Raw genomic sequence first — 20,061 nt, forward strand, 5'->3', positions numbered from 1 at the left:
TAAGAACACTTCCGCTAACCTTTCACCCCGGGGAGGAGTGACCTTACTTCCTGTCCCGCCCTTCAGGCCTTGCCATGGTACTTGCGTGGTGCTGAGTCTTGTGTTGCGGGCGGAAGAAGCTCATGAGGGGAACGCAGGGCTGGGTAACTCCTGTATTTGAATCAAGCTTTATTAGCAGCTCCAGCAGTAGATAAGAGCAAAGGAGACTTGTCCCAGAGGATGGAAGAGCTGGGAGGGTGAATGTGCGCGCGCTCTCTGGACTCAGCGGCGAGGCTTTGTTGTAAGTCCTTTCTCTGGCGCTAGAAAGGGGAACACAATCTGAAATTTACTTTTTCTCTTGGGAGACGGGGAAAAAAATAGGGCATTTTTTGGTGCCGACCGTGCGCACTGTTAGCTAAAGAGGGAGAGACAAAGATCAAAGGTGGCTGGTCCGATGGTAGTGGGTTATCAACGTATCAACGTTAGGTGTTGAGAAATGCTGAGTGTATGATTATTGCTTTCTAAGAAGAACGATGGCAAGGAAAACCTAGTCGCCGCCACCACCGCCCCCGCCATTCTAAAGTAGCAAACAGTATATCATACACGAGTTAAAACAATTCTTAAAGCGCGGGATATGTGACCTGCCCCCGCGGCTCCCTCGTGGAGAATACATTCTAGTCTGTCCTTGGTAAGCAGGCATCAGCTGCCTACCTAGTTCATTTTTGTTCTGAGAAAACACTGAACACCTGTTTGTTAACAATAGTCACCTGTTCAGAGAGAATAAATACTTGGGTCAGAGTCGGCTAGAGGCCTGCAGCCCCGAATGCTGTCAGTCCCTCTGAGGCTCTCAGCTCCAAGGCTGCTGGAGCTGGCCTCTGTAGTTAGGGTCACTATTTTACAATCCCCCTCCACTAAATTTGCCTTAAAAAAAAAAAAAACAAAAAAAAAAAACAAAAGGATATTTGCCCCTAACAGAGTCTAGTGGTGTCACTGACATTACCAACTAGAATAAGCATGAGGGAGGTAGAGGAGGAGGAATAGGAGGAGGAGGATGGCAGCTGCTTACCCTGTGCCAGGCCAGGTTTATCTATTTATGCACATAATCTGATTTGGTCCTCATAACACTAGGAGATAGGTGCCATTATTATCTCCATTCTAGAGTCCAGGAAACTGGCTTAGACAGATTTGCCCAAAGTCTATAGTAAGTGGTGGAGCTAGGGCTGTCTCAAGCAGTTCAGCTTCTGAGCCCATCCTGTTTACCATTTCACCATTCCGAGCACCAATTCCCTCCCAGGCAAGATGTGAGCACTTTATATAAGCCAGCAGCCTGTTTAATCCTCACAATTCTGCATCTTGGGGATTCTTCCATTTAGCCATGAGGAAATTGCAATTCGGAGAGGATAAATTGCCTGAGGTTAATCCTAATCAGTGGCATAGATGGGATTCAAATCTAGGTCTGAATCTAGATCTAGTTGGCTCTCAAATGGAATTTCCCATCACTCACTGGAAGTGTTTTCAGATGGTACCTTATGTGCTGAGGGAAAGATAAACTATCTCACAGTTTTTGCTTATCTGAACCTATAGGATTTGTGCTGGGCAAGATGTTGTAACAATCAGGATTTCATCAGTTGTCTTCCGAGGCTGTCCAGTGAGATACAATTTTCCCTGAATCTCTCAGGATCCCTTTCCAATGGCTTTTTTTTTTTGAAAGAGACAGGGTCTCGCTCTGTCGCCCAGGTGCAACACAATCATGGCTCACTGCAGCCTCAACCTCCTGGGCTCAGGTGATCCCCCACCTCAGCCTCCTGAGTAGTAAGTAGGACTTCAGGTATGTGCCATCATGACCATGTAATTTTCAAACAAATTTTTAAAAACCTTATTTTTTATTTTAAAATTTGTTTTGGTAGAGTTGAGGTCTCACTATATTGCTCAGGCTGAGCTCAAGTGATCTTCCAATCTAAGCCTCCCAGTGTTGGGATTACAGGTGAGCCACTGTGCCTGGCCCCATTATAATTTCTTTTTTTCAGACGGAGTCTCACTCTGTCACCCGGGCTGGAGTACACTGGCACAATCTTGGCTCACTGCAACCTCCACTTCCTGGGTTCAAGTGATTCTCCTGCCTCAGCCACCTGAGTAGCTGGAACTATAGGCTCCCACCACCACACCTGGCTAATTTTTGTGTTTTTTGTAGAGATGGGGTTCTGCCATGTTGGTCAGGCTGCTCTCAAACTCCTGGCCTCAAGTCATCTGCCCACCTCAAACTGGCATGAGCCACCACGACTGGCCTCCAGTGGTTTTTTAAATGTCTTTTTCTTTTCTTTTTTTTTTTGAGATGGAGTTTTGCTCGTTATCCAGGCTGGAGTGCAATGGCGCGATTTCGGCTCACTGCAACCTCCGCCTCCTGGGTTCAGGCAATTCTCCTGCCTCAGCCTCCTGAGTAGCTGGGATTACAGGCACACGCCACCGTGCCCAGCTAATTTTTTGTATTTTTAGTAGAGACAGAGTTTCACCATGTTGACCAGGATGGTCTCGATCTCTTGACCTCATGATCCACCTGCCTCGGCCTCCCAAAGTGCTGGGATTACAGGTGTGAGCCACCGTGCCTGACCTTTAAATGTCTTTTTCTTACATATTTCATTTTTTAAGGAGATGAGGTCTTGCTATATTGCTGGGCTTGAATGTAGTGGCTATTGACAGGTGTGATGCAGCTTCAAACTCCTAGCCTCAAGCAATCCTGTTTCAGCTTCCCAAATAGCTGGGACTAAGCCAGCTTACCCTCCAAATCAAATTATTAACTAAATCCTATGAATTTTGATGTATTTTATTTTTTGAGACGGAGTCTTGCTCTGTCACCCAGGCTGGAGTGCAGTGGTGTGATCTGGGCTTACTGCAACCTCTGCCCTCCAAGCTCAATCAATTCTCCTGCCTCAGCCTCCCAAGTAACTGGGACTACAGGTGCCCACCACCACACCCGGCTAATTTTTTTTATTTTTAGTAGAGACAGGGAGGGTTTCACCATGTTGGCCAGGCTGGTCTCAAACTCCCGACCTCAGGTGATCTGCCCACCTCGGCCTCCCAAAGTGCTGGGATTATAGGCGTTGAGCCACAGTGCCTGGCCAGGATGCTTATTAAGGAAGTATCTCCAACCTCAGATTGTAATTCTGGTCTGGAGTGGAGACATGTGATCTATAGATCTTATTTTTAGCAATAGCTCTAACAACTTTTTCTTGAAAAGCCCTTCACTTTTCTTAAAATCCATTGTTGGCTGTTAATTCAATAATGTGAACTTTCACTTCTTTTCTTCCTTTCTACCTTACCTGCAATATAAATTCCTGACTCCCCCAACCTTCACACACCCCCTGGGCTGTTCCTTGTGTCTCCTCCAAGTAGCCAAGCAAAATCCTATTCATATTCTATCCATCCTTCAAGGTTATTCCAGAATTCTCCCAGGCAGAATTAATCTCTCCTTTCTCTGGGCTCTCTCAGCAATCCAATCTGTACTTACCTTTATTACAGAACATATCTTAGTTTGGATGTAGTGTGGTTCCCAGAGTTGCAGCATCACCAAAACCTAGGCACTTGTTAGAAACCAGATTCTCCAGGGCCAGGCGCTGTGGCTTACGCCTATAATCCAGCACTTTGGGAGGCCAAGGTGGGTAGATCACAAGGTCAACAGATCGAGACCATCCTGGTCAACAAGATGAAACCCCATCTCTACTAAAAATACAAAAATTAGATGGGTATGGTGGTGTGCGCCTCTAGTCCCAGCTACTTGGGAGGCTGAGACAGAACTGCTTGAACCCAGAAGGCGGAGGTTGCGGTGAGCCGAGATGGTGCCATTGCACTCCAGTCCGGGTAACAAGAGTGAAACTCTGTCTCAAAAAGAAAAAAAAAAAGAAACCAAATTCTCAGGCTGCACTCCAGAACAACTGAATAAAAAACTCTGGGGATGGGACCCAGCAATCTATATTTTAACAATCTCCACTGGGCAAAGGTGGCTCATGCCTGTAATCTCTGCATTTTGGGAGGCTGAGGTGGGTGGATCATGAGGTCAGGAGATTGAGACCATCCTGGCTAACATGGTAAAACCCCATCTCTCTACTAAAACACACGCACACACACACACACACACACACAAATACACAAATAAATTGCCAGGCATGGTGACATGCACCTGTAGTCCCAGATACTCAGGAGGCTGAGGCAGGAGAATCTCTTGAACTCCAGATGTGGAGGTTGCAGTGAGCCTGGATTGTGCCACTGCACTCCAGCCTGGCAACAGAGTGAGACTGTTTTTTTTTTTTTTTTTTAGATAATCTCCCCAAATCCCCAGTGGGATGGTATTTCCTTTGCTAGACTGTGTGTTTGTTGAGGGCACAGGGTAGGTTTTACTTATCTTTCCTTAGATCTAGCCTGGGGCAAACAGTTGGTAAATGATCAATAGTGAATGGAGAGCACCTTAGACATTTTTAACAATTCTTTGCAGATCATACTTGTACAACAGACCCTACACTTTCACTGCATACGTATCCACGGTTCTTTTCCCTTCCATTCTTGCATAGCCTTGGATCTGGGTTGACTGGCTTGCCTCTCCTCCCTTGTCCTGTCTCACCTAAGCCAAGGACAGAGCTCTGTTCTCAGAAATGACAGATATCAGAGATTAGCAGATATCTGAGTGCAGGGATGCTGATGGGATTGTGTCGGTTGATAAACACATTTAGGTTTCAAGATGAACTTGGCCATGAAAGCCATGGCTGCCTGCCTGTCTCCCTGCAGCCTGGTCCTTTGGCAGCTGAAATTTCTGACAGTTGTGTGGAAAAATACCTTCTCCTCCCCAAAGTGAGAGTAGGAGTGAGGGAGGTGGATAAAGGAGAAAGAGGAACAAAAGATCTAGAAACCACGATACGAGGTAACACGATAGACTATGGGCTTTGGATTCAGGAAACTTGACTCCAAATCTCAGGTCTTCCATCATCATGTAAACTGTGACAAAATATTTAACCTCTCTGCAGTTCAGTTTCCTTAGCTGTAAAGTAGGGATAATATTGTCTCGCCTTGTAAGTAGAAAGAATTAAATTAGAATGAGACAAATGAAAATAATTCCTGTAATGCTAGCACAAAGCCTCATTGCGAATTTGCTTTTGTGAGTATTTGAAAAAGACAATACTGGCTGATCGCTGGACTATGCCATATGGCCATACCAGTTATCACTCACCCTAAGTGATATCCAGACAAGTAGACTTAAAAGTGCCAATCCCAAGCAGGGCGTGGTGGCTCACATCTGTAATCTCAGCACTCTGGGAGGCTGAAGCTGGTGGATCATGAGGTCAGGAGATCGAGACCATCCTGGCTATCATGGTGAAACCCCATGTCTACTAAAAATACAAAAAATTAGCTGGGCGTGGTGGCACACGCCTGTAGTCCAAGCTACTCTGGAGGTTGAGGCAGGAGAATCACTTGAATCTAGGAGATGGAGGTTGCAGTGAGCCAAGATCGCACCATTACACTCCAGCCTGGGCGACAGAGTGAGAGTCTGTCTCAAAAAAAAAAAAGGGCCAATCCTGGCAGGGCATGGTGGCTCATGCCTGTAATCTCAGCATTCTGGGAGGCTGAGGCAGGTGGATCACCTGAGCTTGGGAGTTTGAGACCAGCCTAACCAACATGGAGAAACCCTGTCTACGAAAAACGCAAAATTAGCCAGGCGTGGTGGTACATGCCTGTAATCCCAGCTACTAAGGCAGGAGAATGGCTTAAACCTAGGAGGCGGAGGTGCGGTGAGCTGAGATTGGGCCATTGCACTCCAGCCTGGGCAACGAGTGAAACTCCATCTCAAAAATAAACAAACAAACAAATAAATAAGGTGCCAATTCCAAAAGCAGCACGTGCGATGACATCTGTTGTGGGGAGGGACTGTAGGCCTGGACAAGAGGGGATGGTCATGCCAAGGACACTTTTTTTTTTTTTTTGAGACGGAGTTTCACTGTTGTTACCCAGACTGGAGTGCAATGGCACGATCTTGGCTCACTGCAACCTCCACCTTCTAGGTACAAGCAATTCTCCTGCCTCAGCCTCCCGAGTAGCTGGGACCAGGCATGCACCACCATGCCCAGCTAATTTTTGTATTTTTAGTAGACGGGGTTTCATCTTGTTGACCAGGATGGTCTCGATCTCTTGACCTCGTGATCCACCTGCCTCAGCCTCCCAAAGTGCTGGGATTATAGGTGTGAGCCACTGCGCCCGGCCTCAAGGACACTTTTTAGTGCATTTTTTCAGGCAAAAAAACCCTACCACCACCACCACCACCACCACCACCACCACCACCACCACCACCACCACTAAAGCTGGGTTGATCCAAGGCAGGCAGAGGACAGAGGATGCAGGCAGCTTTTAAAAAAATATTGATCTGGATCAGATGGGCTGATAATGCCAAAACACTTATAAACCAAAGCTGCAGGTCTCTAAGGTCTTCAGAGAAGCTACACAAAATACTATGATTTCATTAGCAACCGCGTATGTATCATTTTCCACAACATTTTACAATTATCTTGTTTCACAGGGAAGGTGAACTAATTCTAATAAAATATCAACAATGTATCTTAAATAAGTAACATGTTGCTGGAAAAAAATTAAGTTAAAATGCACCACATAATAGTGCAGAAACAAAGTGCAGATGGCAATTTAAGACATGAAGACAATGCTGAACCAGTAGTGTCTGGAGTGATACATTTTGCCCATCTTTGGCCAGTCCTAGAGCAGTACTCACAAGCTGTAGGACAAATGTGACTAATGAGACTAAAATACTGAAGACCAACTAAAACCACTCTAGAGTCTTTCACAATGAAATGCTCCTCCCCCTGGTCTGGAAACAGTGATCTGCTGTAGCTCCTATCCTGCTGTGGCATCTATCCCTGCTGTAGGACCTATGACCAGATCAGATGTCCTCCATCATCCAGCCTCCAGGACAAGTGGCGCTCAGTGAGTCACAACCTGAGGTACAGCTGCTGGTTACCGATTTGTACTTGACTTGGGTGGCAAGGATTTTCTCGTTTATCTTGAATATATTTACTTCTAAAAAGACTGTTAGTCTTGCTGGGAGGTGAACAGGGACATGTGAATTGCTATAGAACATAGTAACAAACATGGGTTCTTGAAAGCCCATTGTCGGTGCCATGAGAAGAGGCCTACCTTATCAGGAAGATCTCACTTCTTACCTCTACAAGAGAAAAGGCTCATATTAAAATCAACCTGTGGTTGCCTCCCTTAGAAATGTTGTTTTCAGATATTCCTATTCCTACTCTTAGAGGCAGCCATGGAATGTAATATCCTCTGTCCTTGGAGTCAGGAAGAAAGGGAAATCTCTTCATAAAAGGAATTTAAATTCTGGCCTTGGCCTCTCAAACCTACTTCAAGTGAAAGATAGCTCAACCAACAGGAGCCTCGAGTTGAATATCTTTTTTTTTGAGGTGGAGTCTCTGTGTCACTCAGGTTGGAGTACAGTGGCATGATCACAGCTCACTTCAACCTCCACCTCCCAGGCTCAAGGGATTCTCCTGCCTCAGCCTGCCATGTAGCTGGGTAGGCCTGCAGCTTCACACCCGGCTTTTAGCATTTGTAGTAAAGAGAAGGTTTGGCCAGGCTGGTCTCAAACTCCTGATCTCAGGTGATCTGCTCACCTTGGCCTCCCAGTACTGAGATTACAAATGTGAGCCACTGTGCTCAACCTGATTCCTTTAATACAGGCTCAAGCACATGTGCCCTCACATATACTGGGGGAGAACTTTCTTAACAAGAGAGTCTTGAGCACATCTTTCCAAGATGCTAAGTTGGTGGGGAAAACAGACTTTGCACTCACTTGGCTGACTGCCTGAGCGGGGTCTGGGAAAAATGCCTTTAACCCCACCTTTGATTCCTCCCTCCTACGCTAGAAAACTAACACATCTATCCCTAGTGAACAAGGAGTTGGACTGGGGTCAGCGCATTCTCATCAAAAGGCATCTTTGATGTTTTTGAGCTGGCGCACAGCCAGGTCTACAGGGAGGCTAAACTTGAGGCTGCTAAGGCGACTGAGCAGGTTGAGGGCACTCTCAAAGCCTGTGTGTGCCATGTAGCTCCAAGGCTGGTAGTGAGGCTCGATGAGTGACCCGGACTTGCAAATGAGGTTCACCCAGGACACCAGACGCTGCTCATTCAGTGCCATGCACACCAAGGCCTTCAATTCTGAGTCTGCGCTGCGCTTAAAAGGGTCATGCTCTGTCAGCACCACGTGAATGGCTGTCAGTAGGCTCTGTTTGGGGGTCACAACAGTGCCTCCCGTAACAGGAAGGGCGAAGGACTGGGAGAGCTTCCGGGCTGGGGATTCCACATAAGCACGGCCGTTCTTGGCATGGTAGTACTTTACAAAGAGCTCCCAGGGGTGCATGGCCTCAGGGGCTGAGGAGAAGGCTGGCAGCAAGCAAGCAATAGGAGCCATGACAAGGCTCATCCCTGGGGAGGAGGCATACAGTCCGTGGGCCAGCAGGTCCCTCACAGCCACCGTCAGCTCCTTCCGCACAGCCGTGGTCAGCTCATCCTTGCCTCCCAGAGAGAGGTCCTGGAGGTTGGCAGAGGTGATGACATGGTCATGTGGCTGGTGCCTCAAAGCTAGCTGCTTCACTCTGTCCACTGACACCTCCAGCCTCTTCAGCAAGGGAGAGTAGTCTCTGTCAGCCTGGCCCCTCTGCCACAGGGTTGGAGGGATCTGGCCTGTGGCACAACCAAATTGGCTAACAGCAAAGATCTGGAGCACTGCCAGTGCTCGCCGCATCAGGTGCAGCCCTGTCTCCCGGACTTTCTTGACATCCTCTGCCTTTGCTGCTTAGAAAAGACAACAGGTCATCAGTGAGAGGCCACGACAGCACAGAGCTACACTCAACGAATCACAGGCTGAGATCAGTCTTGCTTCTGAGCCACATTATGGGTCTCACATGAAGGCAAAAGCCACCCAGGATGTAGCTGGACTTCCTTTTTTTTGGTTAATAATAGCTGTACTGAGATATAATTTACAGACCATATGATTGACCCATTTAAGGTGTTTAATTCAGTGGTTTTTAGTATATTCAGATTTGTGTAATGGTCACTGCAATCAATCTGAGAATATTTTATCATCCCCAAAAGCAACCCCATACCATCAGCATTTCTCATTCCCCACTTTTCCTCAACACACCGAAGCCCTAGGCAACCACTAACGTATTTTCTGTCTCTACAGATTTGCCTGTTCTGGAAACTGCACTTACTTTTGGGGTTTCCTGGAGGTGGTCTGCTGCTACCTGTTCTGGTGCAGCCATTGCCTGCCTTCCCACCGGCCTTGCACTCACAGTGTCCACCCCCTGTCTGCAAGGGGCTTCCCACTTCATCTGGAATCAGAAATTATAGAAGAGACACTTATTAGTCCCTTTATGGCAGATCGTTAAGGGAAAAATAACGTTTAATGATGTCTATTACATGCAAGAATTTAACAAAATCTTGTCCTATTTAACTGTGTAAAATGATGACTGGCATACAGTAGTTGGCTCAATAAATATTTGCTAAGTGAATGAACCATGAATCATCATTTTATGGATGATAAGAGTTAGACTGGGGCCGGGCACGGTGGCTCACGCCTGTAATCCCAGCACTTTGGGAGGCCGAGGCGGGTGGATCACGAGGTCAAGAGATCAAGACCATCCTGGTCAACATGGTGAAACCCTGTCTCTACTAAAAATACAAAAAATTAGCTGGGCACGGTGGCGTGTGCCTGTAATCCCAGCTACTTAGGAGGCTGAGGCAGGAGAATTGCCTGAACCTAGGAGGTGGAGATCGCGCCATTGCGCTCCAGCCTGGGTAATGAGCAAAACTCCGTCTCAAAAAAAAAAAAAAAAAAAAAAAAAAAAAAAGAGTTAGACTGAAGAGGTTGGTAACATGCTCAAGGACATAAAGCCAATGAGTAGGAGAGTGGGGATTTTAACTATCTGATTCTGAAACCCATGTTCTTTCTCCTCTGCCATGCTGCCTCCCCTACTAAGCAATCAAGCCTCTTAAATAGTACATCAAGAATTGGCACCTTTTGGTGCCTGCAGTCTCAGCACTTTGGGAGTCTGAGGCGGGCAGATCACTTGAGGTCAGGAGTATGAGACCAGCCTGGCCAACATGCCAAAACTCCATCTCTAATGAAAATATAAACATTAACCAGGCATGGTGGCGGATGCCTGTAATTCCAGCTTCTTGGGAAGCCGAAGTTGGGAAGATCTGTTGAATCTGGGAGGCGGAGGTTGCAGTAGGCCAAGATCATGCCACTGCACTCCAGCCTAGGTGACAGAGCAAGACTTGGTCTCAAAAAAAAAAAAAAGAAAAAAGAATTGGCACCTTTTTACTAGTACTCAGAATAAATATAATTATGATGATGCTGGGCATGGTGGTTCATGCCTATAATCCCAGCACTTTGGGAGGCTGAGGCAGGCGGATTATGAGGTCCGGGATCTGATATCAGACTGGTCAACATGGTAAAACCCTATCTCTACTAAACATACAAAAATTAGCTGGGTGTGGTGGCGCACACCTGTAATCCCAGCTACTCAGGAGGCTGAGGCAGGAGAATTGCTTAAACCTGGGAGGCAGAGGTTGCAGTGAGCTGAGACCATGCCACTGCACTCTAGTCTGGGTGACAGAGCGAGACTCTGTCTCAAAAAAAAAAAGTTATTATGACAATTGTCCACCCTTCTCAGCCTATCCCCTCCTCTAACCTTGGATGAAGTTGATGAACATCTCGAGGTCTCGGATTTGAGTTTTCAGTTGCTCAACCAATTGTTCTTTGACTCGGGCTGGGTTCACGATCTGAGCCACCGCAGCATCTACACGTTGACGAAGCTCTTCAGTGGACAGGGAACTGATGTCTTCATTCAGATTCATGTCCAATTTCTTTATTAACTCATCTATGATCACCTATCAAGATCACAAGCAATGAGCATACCCTTTGAAATTTTTAGGGAGAGGGCAGGGAGGAGAATCTAAATATGTCTTCTGCCCATAAATGGAAATAAAAAACAGACCGCCAAATTTGTGAAAGAAAATGACTTAACTGCTGATTGATCAATGTGAGGACACAGACTCTCTACTTTTAAAGTGAAAAGAACCTCAGTTCTCTGATAAAAATGGCTCCTCCCACGCACCGTAAATTTTCTACCAGGCCAGTCCGATTTCACTCAGAACAGTATGAAATTCCAAAGTGGTTGATGATCCAACAAGCCTCATATGTAGTTGTTCTAAAGGATTCAAGGAGAATATGTGCTGATTTTTCTTTTTCTTTAAGAGACAGGGTCTTGCTCTGTCACCCAGGCTAGGGTCCAATAGTGTGATCATAGCTCACTGTAACCTCAGACTCCTATGCTCCAGCAATCCTCTTGCCTCAGTTTCCCCAACAGCTGGGACTATAGACACATGCTACCACCTGGTTAATTTTTAATTTTTTTGTAGAGATAGGGTCTCGTTATGCTGCCCAGGCTGATCTCAAACTCCTGGCCTCAAGGGATCCTCCCACTTCAGCCTCCCAAAGAATTGGGATTACAGGCATGAACCACTGCACCTGGCCTTATTTTTCCTAATTTCTAATCCTTCTTACCCCTTCTTGCCCTATTGTAGGCAACTAAAAAAAAAAATCTCTGCTGGGCACGGGGCTCATGCCTGTTATCCCAGCACTTAGGGAGGCTGAGGCGGGTGGATCACGAGGTCGGGAGCTCAAGACCAGCCTAACATGGTGAAACCGTGTCTCTACTAAAGACACAAAAAAATTAGCCGAGTGTGCTGGTGTATGCCTGTAATTCCAGCTACTTGGGAGACTGAGGCAAGAAATCACTTGAATCCGGGAGGTGGAGGTTGCAGTGAGCCAACATCATGTCATTGCACTCCAGCCTAGGCAACAAAAGCAAAACTCTGTCTCAAAAAAGAAAAGAAAAGAAAAGAAAAGAAAAGAAAAGAAAAAAATCTCTATAAAATATCAAGGTGTACTATAGTCAAAATATCCTAGTGACATTATTAGGAACAATTTAAAATTCTGATAACAGGCCAGGTACAGTGGCTCACACCTGTAATCACTCTGGGAGGCCAGGTAAGCAGATCATTTTGAGGTCAGGAGCTCGAGACCAGCCTGGCCAACATGGTAAAACCCCATCTCTACTAAAAATACAAAAATTAGCCAGGCACGGTGGTAGGTGCCTGTAATCCCAGCTACTTGGGAGATTGAGGTAGGAGAATCGCTTGAACCTCAGGTGGAGGTTGCAGTGAGCCAAGATTGCACCACTGTACTCCAGCCTGGGTGACAAAGCAAGACTTTGTCTCAAAAAAAAAGATAACATAAATTCCAGCTCAGCTAGAAAAACAGCCATAGCACAGGGCTAGAGAAACATGCAGAGGAGGCTGTAACTGTATTGTAACTCTATCTCTACCAGCAGATATTTACCTGTCTATCCAGGTCTTACATAAATAGAGTATTAAAGTTAGTCTGGATTCCTGGCATATTTATCAAAAGGTGATGAGATGTAGGAAAAAAACTAGATTACATTGTATGATGGGCCCAAGTAGAATATTTTCCAGTGCTCAAATGAAGAAATTATTGTTATATTCTCACTTCTATTATTAGTTACAACCATCAAAAAGAAAGAGCCCAATTATTGTATCACAAAACTTTGGATCCTGTTTTTTCCGTGTATGAGCAAAGAATGGCTCCTTATAGTAGTTCCCTTTTATTTGGGCCAGCAGAGGGATTCTCAGTAAGGCCAACGGAGAAGTGAGAGAAGATGTCCTGTGAATGCTGGAAGGGACAAGTTAACCTTGGCAGTGGTGGAGGTGCCCCTGGGCTCTGCTCACCCGCTGCCTTTCCAACACCACGGACTGTGGCAGGGAATCATAACTGCCCTCTTGATAGGCAAACGTTTCCAGGTCATCTAGCTGGGTCTTGAGCTGCAGTATCAGTTCTTTCTGCTTCTCCCTTTGGGTTTCCAGACGCTCTTGTTTTTCCTGCTCACTCTAAAGCAAGAAGATAATTGGGTCTATTACACAGAAAAAGAAGAACTCAGGGCACATTAAGAAGCTGCTTGAGCCAGTAATGACCAATATAATATAAGATGTTTCCAATAATCCAAATTAAATACACAGTTCATATGATAGGTTCAAAAGAATAATTATTTCATCCTTGGCAATTTGTTAAATGGGTATTTTCTTTAAGAAACTATCTGCCCCCATTGGAAATATGATATGAATATAATGAGGCTTTTTGTTAAGGCTGCCTTTTTTCCCCCACCAAAGGTCTAGTTAGGGTAGAGACAACCTATTTCAGCCAAGATAGCCTCCTAGGAATTAGACACGCCATCCTCTGCAGCCAGTTACCATAACACAACTCCTGATTACTTTGTGCAGCCAAATTTTGCAAAAGAATCTGGGGTAAGGGTGTGGAGAGAGGCTTTAAAACTCACAACCAGCTTTCCTGATGTTCACCGAAGCCCCTATGATAGATGATAGACCACTTCTGCAAAATCAAAAGCATCAAACGCACCAGGAGTGGTGTCTCACGCCTGTAATCGCAGCACTCTGGGAGGCCAAGGCAAGAGGATTCCTTGAGCCCAGGAGTTTAAGACCACCCTGGGCAACATAGTGAGATCTGATCTCCACGATTTTTTTTTTTTTTTTTGAGACAGTCTTGCACTGTCACCTGGGCCGGAGTGCAGCTGCGCGATCTTGGCTCACTGCAACCTCTGCCTCCCAGGTTCAAGCGATTCTCCTGCCTCAGCCTTCCGAGTAGCTGGGATTACAGGCACCTGGCACTACGCCTTACCACCTGGTGAGACGGGGTTTCACCAGGTTAGCCAGGCTGGTTTTGAATGCCTGACCTCGTGATTTGTCCCCCTTTGCCTCCCAAAGTGCTGGGATTATAGGTGTGAGTCACTAGGCCCAGCTCCACAAAAAATTTTTTTTAATTAGCTGGGCATTTGGGAAATAGGATTTGAGGAAGGACAGTTAAAAAAAAAAAAAAAAATTAGCCCAGTGTGGTGGCATGTGCCTGTGGTCCCAGCCACACAAGCAACTGGAAAAAGATGATTGAGTCTAGGAGGTTGTTTTCACCACTGCAATCCAGCCTTGGCAATATGGCAAGACTCTGTCTCAAAAAACCAAAACCAAAAACAAAACAATAAAAGGCAAGTGCCTGGGGCAGTGAAAAAAGTCCAAAAGCCACATCACTGGGGTGGGAAGGTAACAATGTTTTTTAAAAAAGTATCTGGGCCGGGCGTGGTGGCTTACATCTGTAGTCCCAGCACTTTGGGAGGTCAAGAGATTGAGACCATCCTGGCTAACATGATGAAACCCCATCTCTACTAAAAAATACAAAAATTAGCTGGGTGTGGTGGCACGCACCTGCAGCCCCAACTACTTGGGAGGCTGAGGCAGGAGAACTGCTTGACTCCAGGAGGCAGAGGTTGCAGTGAGCCAAGATTGCACCACTGCACTCCAGCCTGGTGCCTGGCAACAGAGAGAGAGACTGTCTCAAAAAAAAAAAAGAAAAAAAAAGTACCTATAAGATTCCCTGACTAGTGACATCTTTTCCAACTATTGGTCACCAGTAGTTTCTGCATTTAAATTAATAAAAACACTTCAGGTTGGTAAAGTCTTGCCAACGTATTCTCAAACACTGTTTCTTCCTTGTCTTTCTTGAGTCTCAAAAACGAAAAGCAAAACCAGCAAATCATTTGTAGGGGTAAGGCTGCATCTTAAACTAGAAGTCTACAGGGTATTACATTTAACCTTAAAAACGGTACTTACCAAGCCCTCCGGAAATAATGAGAGAGAAGAAATGAAAAAAAGAAAAAAGAGAAAACAACAAATTAACTTTTCGTTTAAGTATTTAAAAAGCAATCCACTTGCTTTAGCTTTGTTCAACATGAAAGCAAGCCTTTTCTCAGGACAGTCCCTCTGTAATCCTTTCAAAGCGCTGCTGCATTTTGTTAGAACTCTGTCCCCCTTCCCCATTTGGTGAAGGCCTAGTTTTCCTTTAAGAGGTTTCCTGATTTCCCCAGACATAACTAATCATTTCCTCTAGAGTTTGTACACACTTCTATTCTAGCTCTTATCACATTATTTAGGATTCTGTCTCTTCCAGTCTATGAACTTCTTAAGGACAAAGGTTTTGACTTTGAACCACAAATGCCAGGCACAGTGTCTGGCATAAGATAAGCTCTCAACGTGCATCTGTTGTATGTTTGTTACCCAACTAAATTAAGAAAAGTATGGGCCGGCGCAATGGCTCACGCCTGTAATCCCAGCACTTTGGGAGGTCGAGGCAGGCCGATCACGAAGTCAGGAATTCAAGACCAGCCTGACCAACATGGTGAAACCCTGTCTCACTAAAAATACAAAAATTAGCTACCGGGCACGGAGGCACACACCTGTAATCCCAGCTATTAAAGAGGCTGAGGCAGGAGAATCACTGGAACCCAGGAGGCGGAGGGTGCAGTGAACCAAGATCACGCCACTGCACTCCAGCCTGGAAGACAGAGCGAGACTCCATCTCAAAAAAAGAAAAAAAAGGAAAAGTATGGCTGAGCACCATGGCTCATGCCTGTAATCCCAGCACTTTGGGAGGCTGAAGCAGGCAGATCACCTGAGGTCAGGAGTTTAAGACCAGCCTGGCCAATATAGCGAAACCCTCCCTGTCTTTACTAAAAATACAAAATTAGCTGGGCATAGTGGCAAGCGTTCATATTCCCAGTTGCTTGGGAGGCTGAGGCAGGAGAATCACCTGAACCTAGGAGGCAGAGGTGGCAGTGAGTCAAGAGTCAATATGCTACTGCACTCCAGCCTGGGTGACAGAGAAAAACTCTGTCTCCAAAAAAAAAAAAAAAAAAAGGCTGTTTACAGTGGTTCATGCCTGTAATCCAGTACTTTTAAGTGGCCAAGGTAGGTGGACTGCTTGAGCCCAGGAGTTCAAGACCATCTTGGGAAATATGGTGAAACCCCATCTCTAGAAAAAACACAAAAACTAGCTGAGCGTGGTGGTGCTTGCCTGTGGTCCCAATGACTTGAGACACTGAGGTAGGAGGACCTACTGAGCCTGGGAGTCAAGGCTGCAGTGAGCCCTGATCATACCAGTGCACTCCAGCCTGGGCAACAAAGTGAGACCCTGTCTCAAAAAAATAAAATAAAAAAAGAGAAAAAAACAGTAAGTGGTAAGAAGTGAATCATTCAGTTCAAAGATATCCCCTACTCTGGTCCTACCTGTTTGCCTGTCAATGTATAAATATAAGATTACAACTTGTAAGTAGATTGAGCGCTTTTTTTTGTTTTAAGGTGGTACAAGGTTTCTGTTTTCCTTTTTTTTTTTTTTTGAGACAGAGTTTCACGCTTGTTACCCAGGCTGGAGTGCAATGGCACGATCTCGGCTCACCGCAACCTCCGCCTCCTGGGTTCAGGCAATTCTCCTGCCTCAGCCTCTAAGTAGCTGGGATTACAGGCATGCGCCACCATGCCCAGCTAATTTTTTTTTGTATTTTTAGTAGAGACGGGGTTTCACCATGTTGACCAGGATGGTCTCGTTCTCTTGACCTCGTGATCCACCCGCCTCGGCCTCCCAAAGTGCTGCGATTACAGGCTTGAGCCACCGAGCCCGGCCTCCCTTTTTTTTTTTTTTTTTGAGACCCCCAAACACAGCCTACTGACAGTCATCCACAGGGTGCTGACAGAGCATGACCCTTTTAAGCGCAGTGCAGACTCAAAATTGAAGGCCTTGGTGTGCATGGCACTGGTCTTGCTCTGTCATTCAGACTGGAGTGCAGTGGTATGATCATAGTTCACTGCAGCCTTGAACTCCCGGGCTCAAGTGATCCTCCTCTAGCCTTCGCCTCCCAAAGTGTTGGGATTACAGTCATGAGCCACTGCAGGCAGTCTACTTTTTAAAATTTTAGTTTTTAATTTTTATGGGTACATAATATGCATGTATATTTAAAAGGTACATGACATGTTGCTACAGGAATGCAATGTGTGATTATGACACACTGCACGCCTGTAATCACACAGCATGGAAAATGGGGTTGGCCTACTGTTTCTGAAGGTGAAAATGAACAACAGAAAGAGTTTCTTTCTTTCTCTTTTTTTGAGATGGAGTTTCACTCTTGTTACCCAGGCTGGAGTGCAATGGTGCGATCTCGGCTCACCGCAACCTCCGCCTCCTGGGTTCAAGCAATTCTCCTGCCTCAGTCTCCCGAGTAGCTGGGACTACAGGCACGTGCCACCATGCCCAGCTAATTTTTGTATTTTTAGTAGAGAGGGGGTTTCACCTTGTTGACCAGGATGGTCTTGATCTCTTGACCTAGTGATCCACCCGCCTCCACCTCCCAAAGTGCTGGGATTATAGGCGTGAGCCTAGAGTTTCTTATCACATAGAACCTTTAGTGCTGTCTCCTTTCTAGCCCTTAAATCTGCCAGTTTGAGGTGGTTGCTCTTTGTGTAAGGAGTTGTGGGTATGTGGAGAAGGGTGGAACAGTAAACACAAGATTGTACTGGGAAAAGTTCAGATTAAAAAAAACAAATCATTATTGGCTGCTGAGAAATCCTCTTGGCTAAAACCAATGTAAGTGGGAAGAAAGCCACATATGGGATGTAGTTTGAAGAATAAAAAGGTGAAAAGGGACCCGGCATGGTGGCTCACACCTATAATCCCAGCACTTTGGTAGGCTGAGGAGGGCACACTGTTTAAGCTCAGGAGTTCGAGACCAGCCTGGGCAACATGGTGAAACCCCATCTCTATAAAAAATAAACAAAATTAACTGGCCATGGTGGCACTCATCTGTAGTCTCAGATACTGGGGAGGCTGAGGCAGGAGGACTGCTTGAGCCCAGGAGACAGAGGTTGCAGTAAGCCAAAATTGTGCCACTGCACTCTGGCCTAGGCCTCAACACTTCCAATAAAGCCTGCAGTTTGTGCACTTCCAGAAATGCAAAGCTTGTAAGCAAACGTTCACCTGGGTCTTATACACAGTTTCACTACTTTTGGGGTAGGCACACTGAATCGACCTTGTCACAGTTACCAAAGGACCTCATTCAGAATACCTAATGATTAAGCAGGATGGAAGAAGAGTTTTAAAATTCCTACATTACAGCCTGCATGGTGGTGCACGCCTGTAGTCCTGCAGCTGAGGAGGGAGGATGGCTTGAGACCAGGAGTTCAAGACCAGCCTAGGCAACATAGTGAGATCCCCTCTCTTAAAAATGAAAAATTCCACCGGTGCAGTGGCTCACGCCTGTAATCCCAGCACTTTGGGAGGCTGAGGTGGGCGGATCACGAGGTCAAGAGATTGAGACCAACCTGGTCAACATGGTGAAACCCCATCTCTACTAAAAATACAAAAATTAGCTGGACGTGGTGGCATGCACCTGTAGTCCCAGATACTCGGGAGGCTGAGGCAGGAGAACTGCGTGAACCCGGGAGGCGGAGGTTGCAGTGAGCCGAGTTCTCGCAGCTGCATTCCAGCCTGGCTCCCGGCTACTGAGCGAGACTGTCTTAAAAAAAAAAAAAAAAGGGCCGGGCGCGGTGGCTCACGCCTGTAATCCCAGCACTTTGGAAGGCCGAGGCGGGTGGATCACGAGGTCAAGAGATCGTGACCATCCTGGTCAACATGGTAAAACCCCGTCTCTACTAAAAATACAAAAAATTATCTGGGCATGGTGGCACGTGTCTGTAATCCCAGCTACTCAGGAGGCTGAGGCAGGAGAATTGCCTGAACCCAGGAGGCGGAGGTTGCGGTGAGCCGAGATCACGCCATTGCACTCCAGCCTGGGTAACGAGAGCGAAACTCCGTCTCAAAAAAAAAAAGGAAAGAAAAATTCCTCATTAAAAAAACAAAAACAAAACAAATAACAAAAAAGAAAAAACATCTTGGAGACTTTGTTCATTAAAAAAAAAAAAACTAAAAATTCCAGTATTAGGAAATTTATATAATCAAGACTTGTGTTTCTTTCAATTACTAACAGACTCTGCTGTTAACCAAAACTCTCACCCAGAGAAGTGTAAAGACTTTGCTTAGATTTTAGGAAAGCAGGGACAGGGAGTTAACCTAAATTTCCACGGATTCCAATTCACTTTTCTTTCATTTGCCAGTTTTCCCAATCTCCAGAGTCGGGGTCCTCTAGCAGCAAAAGTGCTCAAGACAGGTATGTGAGGGAAAGGTGAGTGGGAGCAGCACTGCTCTGGTTGCTCTGCGGCCCTCTAAATTACTCACCTCGCTCACCGCTCCTCTGCCCCTCACACACCGGCATCTCTCCACGTCTTCCGCGCACACCGCTCACCCTCAGGTTCCCAAGCCTCTGTCCTCTTGCCCTTCAGCTGGCCCCGCACTCCTGTCTCCTCGTCTCGGACCCACTTACTCACCCGACAGAGTCGGGGAGGCTTCTCCCTCTCATGCACCATCATCCGGGTCTGCATCGCCACCCACATGACCGCCTATTCCCATATCCCTCGCGGCCCGGCTCCAGCCACTCACCTGGTCCTCGCCCCGCAACCGTGGCCGGTCCCCTGGCAGCCCATCACCTTCATCGCTGGCGGGCTCTCCAGGGCCCTCGTAACCCAGGACGTGAGGGCAGCCACGGAAGGCGAAGTCTTCGAGCTCCCGCAGAAGGCGCTGCTGCTCTGCCGGCGCCCCGCGCACCACCTGGCGCAAACGGAACTGCACCTGCGCGAAGTGCGAGGACAGCGCCAGCAGCGCCGAATCCAGCCGTCGCCGCTCGGCCCGCAGCCGTAGCAGCGTCCGGCCCGGCGAATCCGGCGGGGAGCCCGGGGCCGCGCCAGGCTCCTCGGCCGCCGCCTCTTCCAGAAACGCAGTTGCCCCAGGCCGGGCCTCCGCCACAGCCCCCACTGGAGCCCAGCGCACCGCCTCGCACGGTGGCAGCGGCTCCTCTTCCTCCTCCTCTTCGTCTTTTGCCTTTGGCTCAACAGCCGCCACCACTATTACCGGCTCCACAGCCGCCATCTTCCCGGAAACGCCGCTACACGTCAGCCGCGCCCCCCACCCGCTGCCATGGCAACGGTGCG

The 20,061-nt window shown here is 46.9% G+C and overlaps 1 protein-coding gene and 1 long non-coding RNA gene across 3 annotated transcripts; one reads left to right on the top strand and one right to left on the bottom strand.

The window, feature by feature from the left end:
• Nucleotides 1-52: 52 nt before the first annotated feature.
• Nucleotides 53-9,551, top strand: LOC144582692 (uncharacterized). The gene is made up of 2 exons (XR_013535942.1): nucleotides 53-280; nucleotides 9,224-9,551. It is a non-coding gene; the product is annotated as an uncharacterized LOC144582692 (long non-coding RNA).
• RUNDC1 (RUN domain containing 1) lies at nucleotides 6,474-20,011 on the bottom strand. Of its 2 annotated transcripts, none has more exons than XM_054255043.2 (5): nucleotides 19,514-20,011; nucleotides 12,856-13,014; nucleotides 10,737-10,935; nucleotides 9,252-9,371; nucleotides 6,474-8,829 (listed from the first exon to the last, which is right to left on the bottom strand). In XM_054255043.2, the coding sequence occupies exons 1-5, from the start codon at nucleotides 19,997-19,999 to the stop codon at nucleotides 7,964-7,966; spliced, it is 1,830 nt and encodes a 609-aa protein (XP_054111018.2). In that variant the 5' UTR covers nucleotides 20,000-20,011; the 3' UTR covers nucleotides 6,474-7,963. The 2 variants fall into 2 exon arrangements, with proteins under 2 accessions (XP_054111018.2, XP_078230531.1); XM_078374405.1 differs by lacking the exon at nucleotides 19,514-20,011 and adding an exon at nucleotides 14,803-15,523.
• Between the last annotated feature and the right edge of the window lie 50 nt (nucleotides 20,012-20,061).

Source organism: Callithrix jacchus, chromosome 5, assembly GCF_049354715.1.
Source record: "Callithrix jacchus isolate 240 chromosome 5, calJac240_pri, whole genome shotgun sequence".
NCBI lineage: Eukaryota > Metazoa > Chordata > Mammalia > Primates > Cebidae > Callithrix > Callithrix jacchus.

Coding starts and splice junctions, on each gene's coding strand:
- RUNDC1 (XM_054255043.2), bottom strand. CDS start 19,999: ATGGCGGCTGTGGAGCCGGTAATAGTGGTGGCGGCTGTTGAGCCAAAG. Junction 13,015..19,513: donor GGTTGCGGGGCGAGGACCAG/GTGAGTGGCTGG, acceptor TTCTTGCTTTAG/AGTGAGCAGGAAAAACAAGA. Junction 8,830..9,251: donor ACCTCCAGGAAACCCCAAAA/GTAAGTGCAGTT, acceptor TTTTCTAAGCAG/CAAAGGCAGAGGATGTCAAG.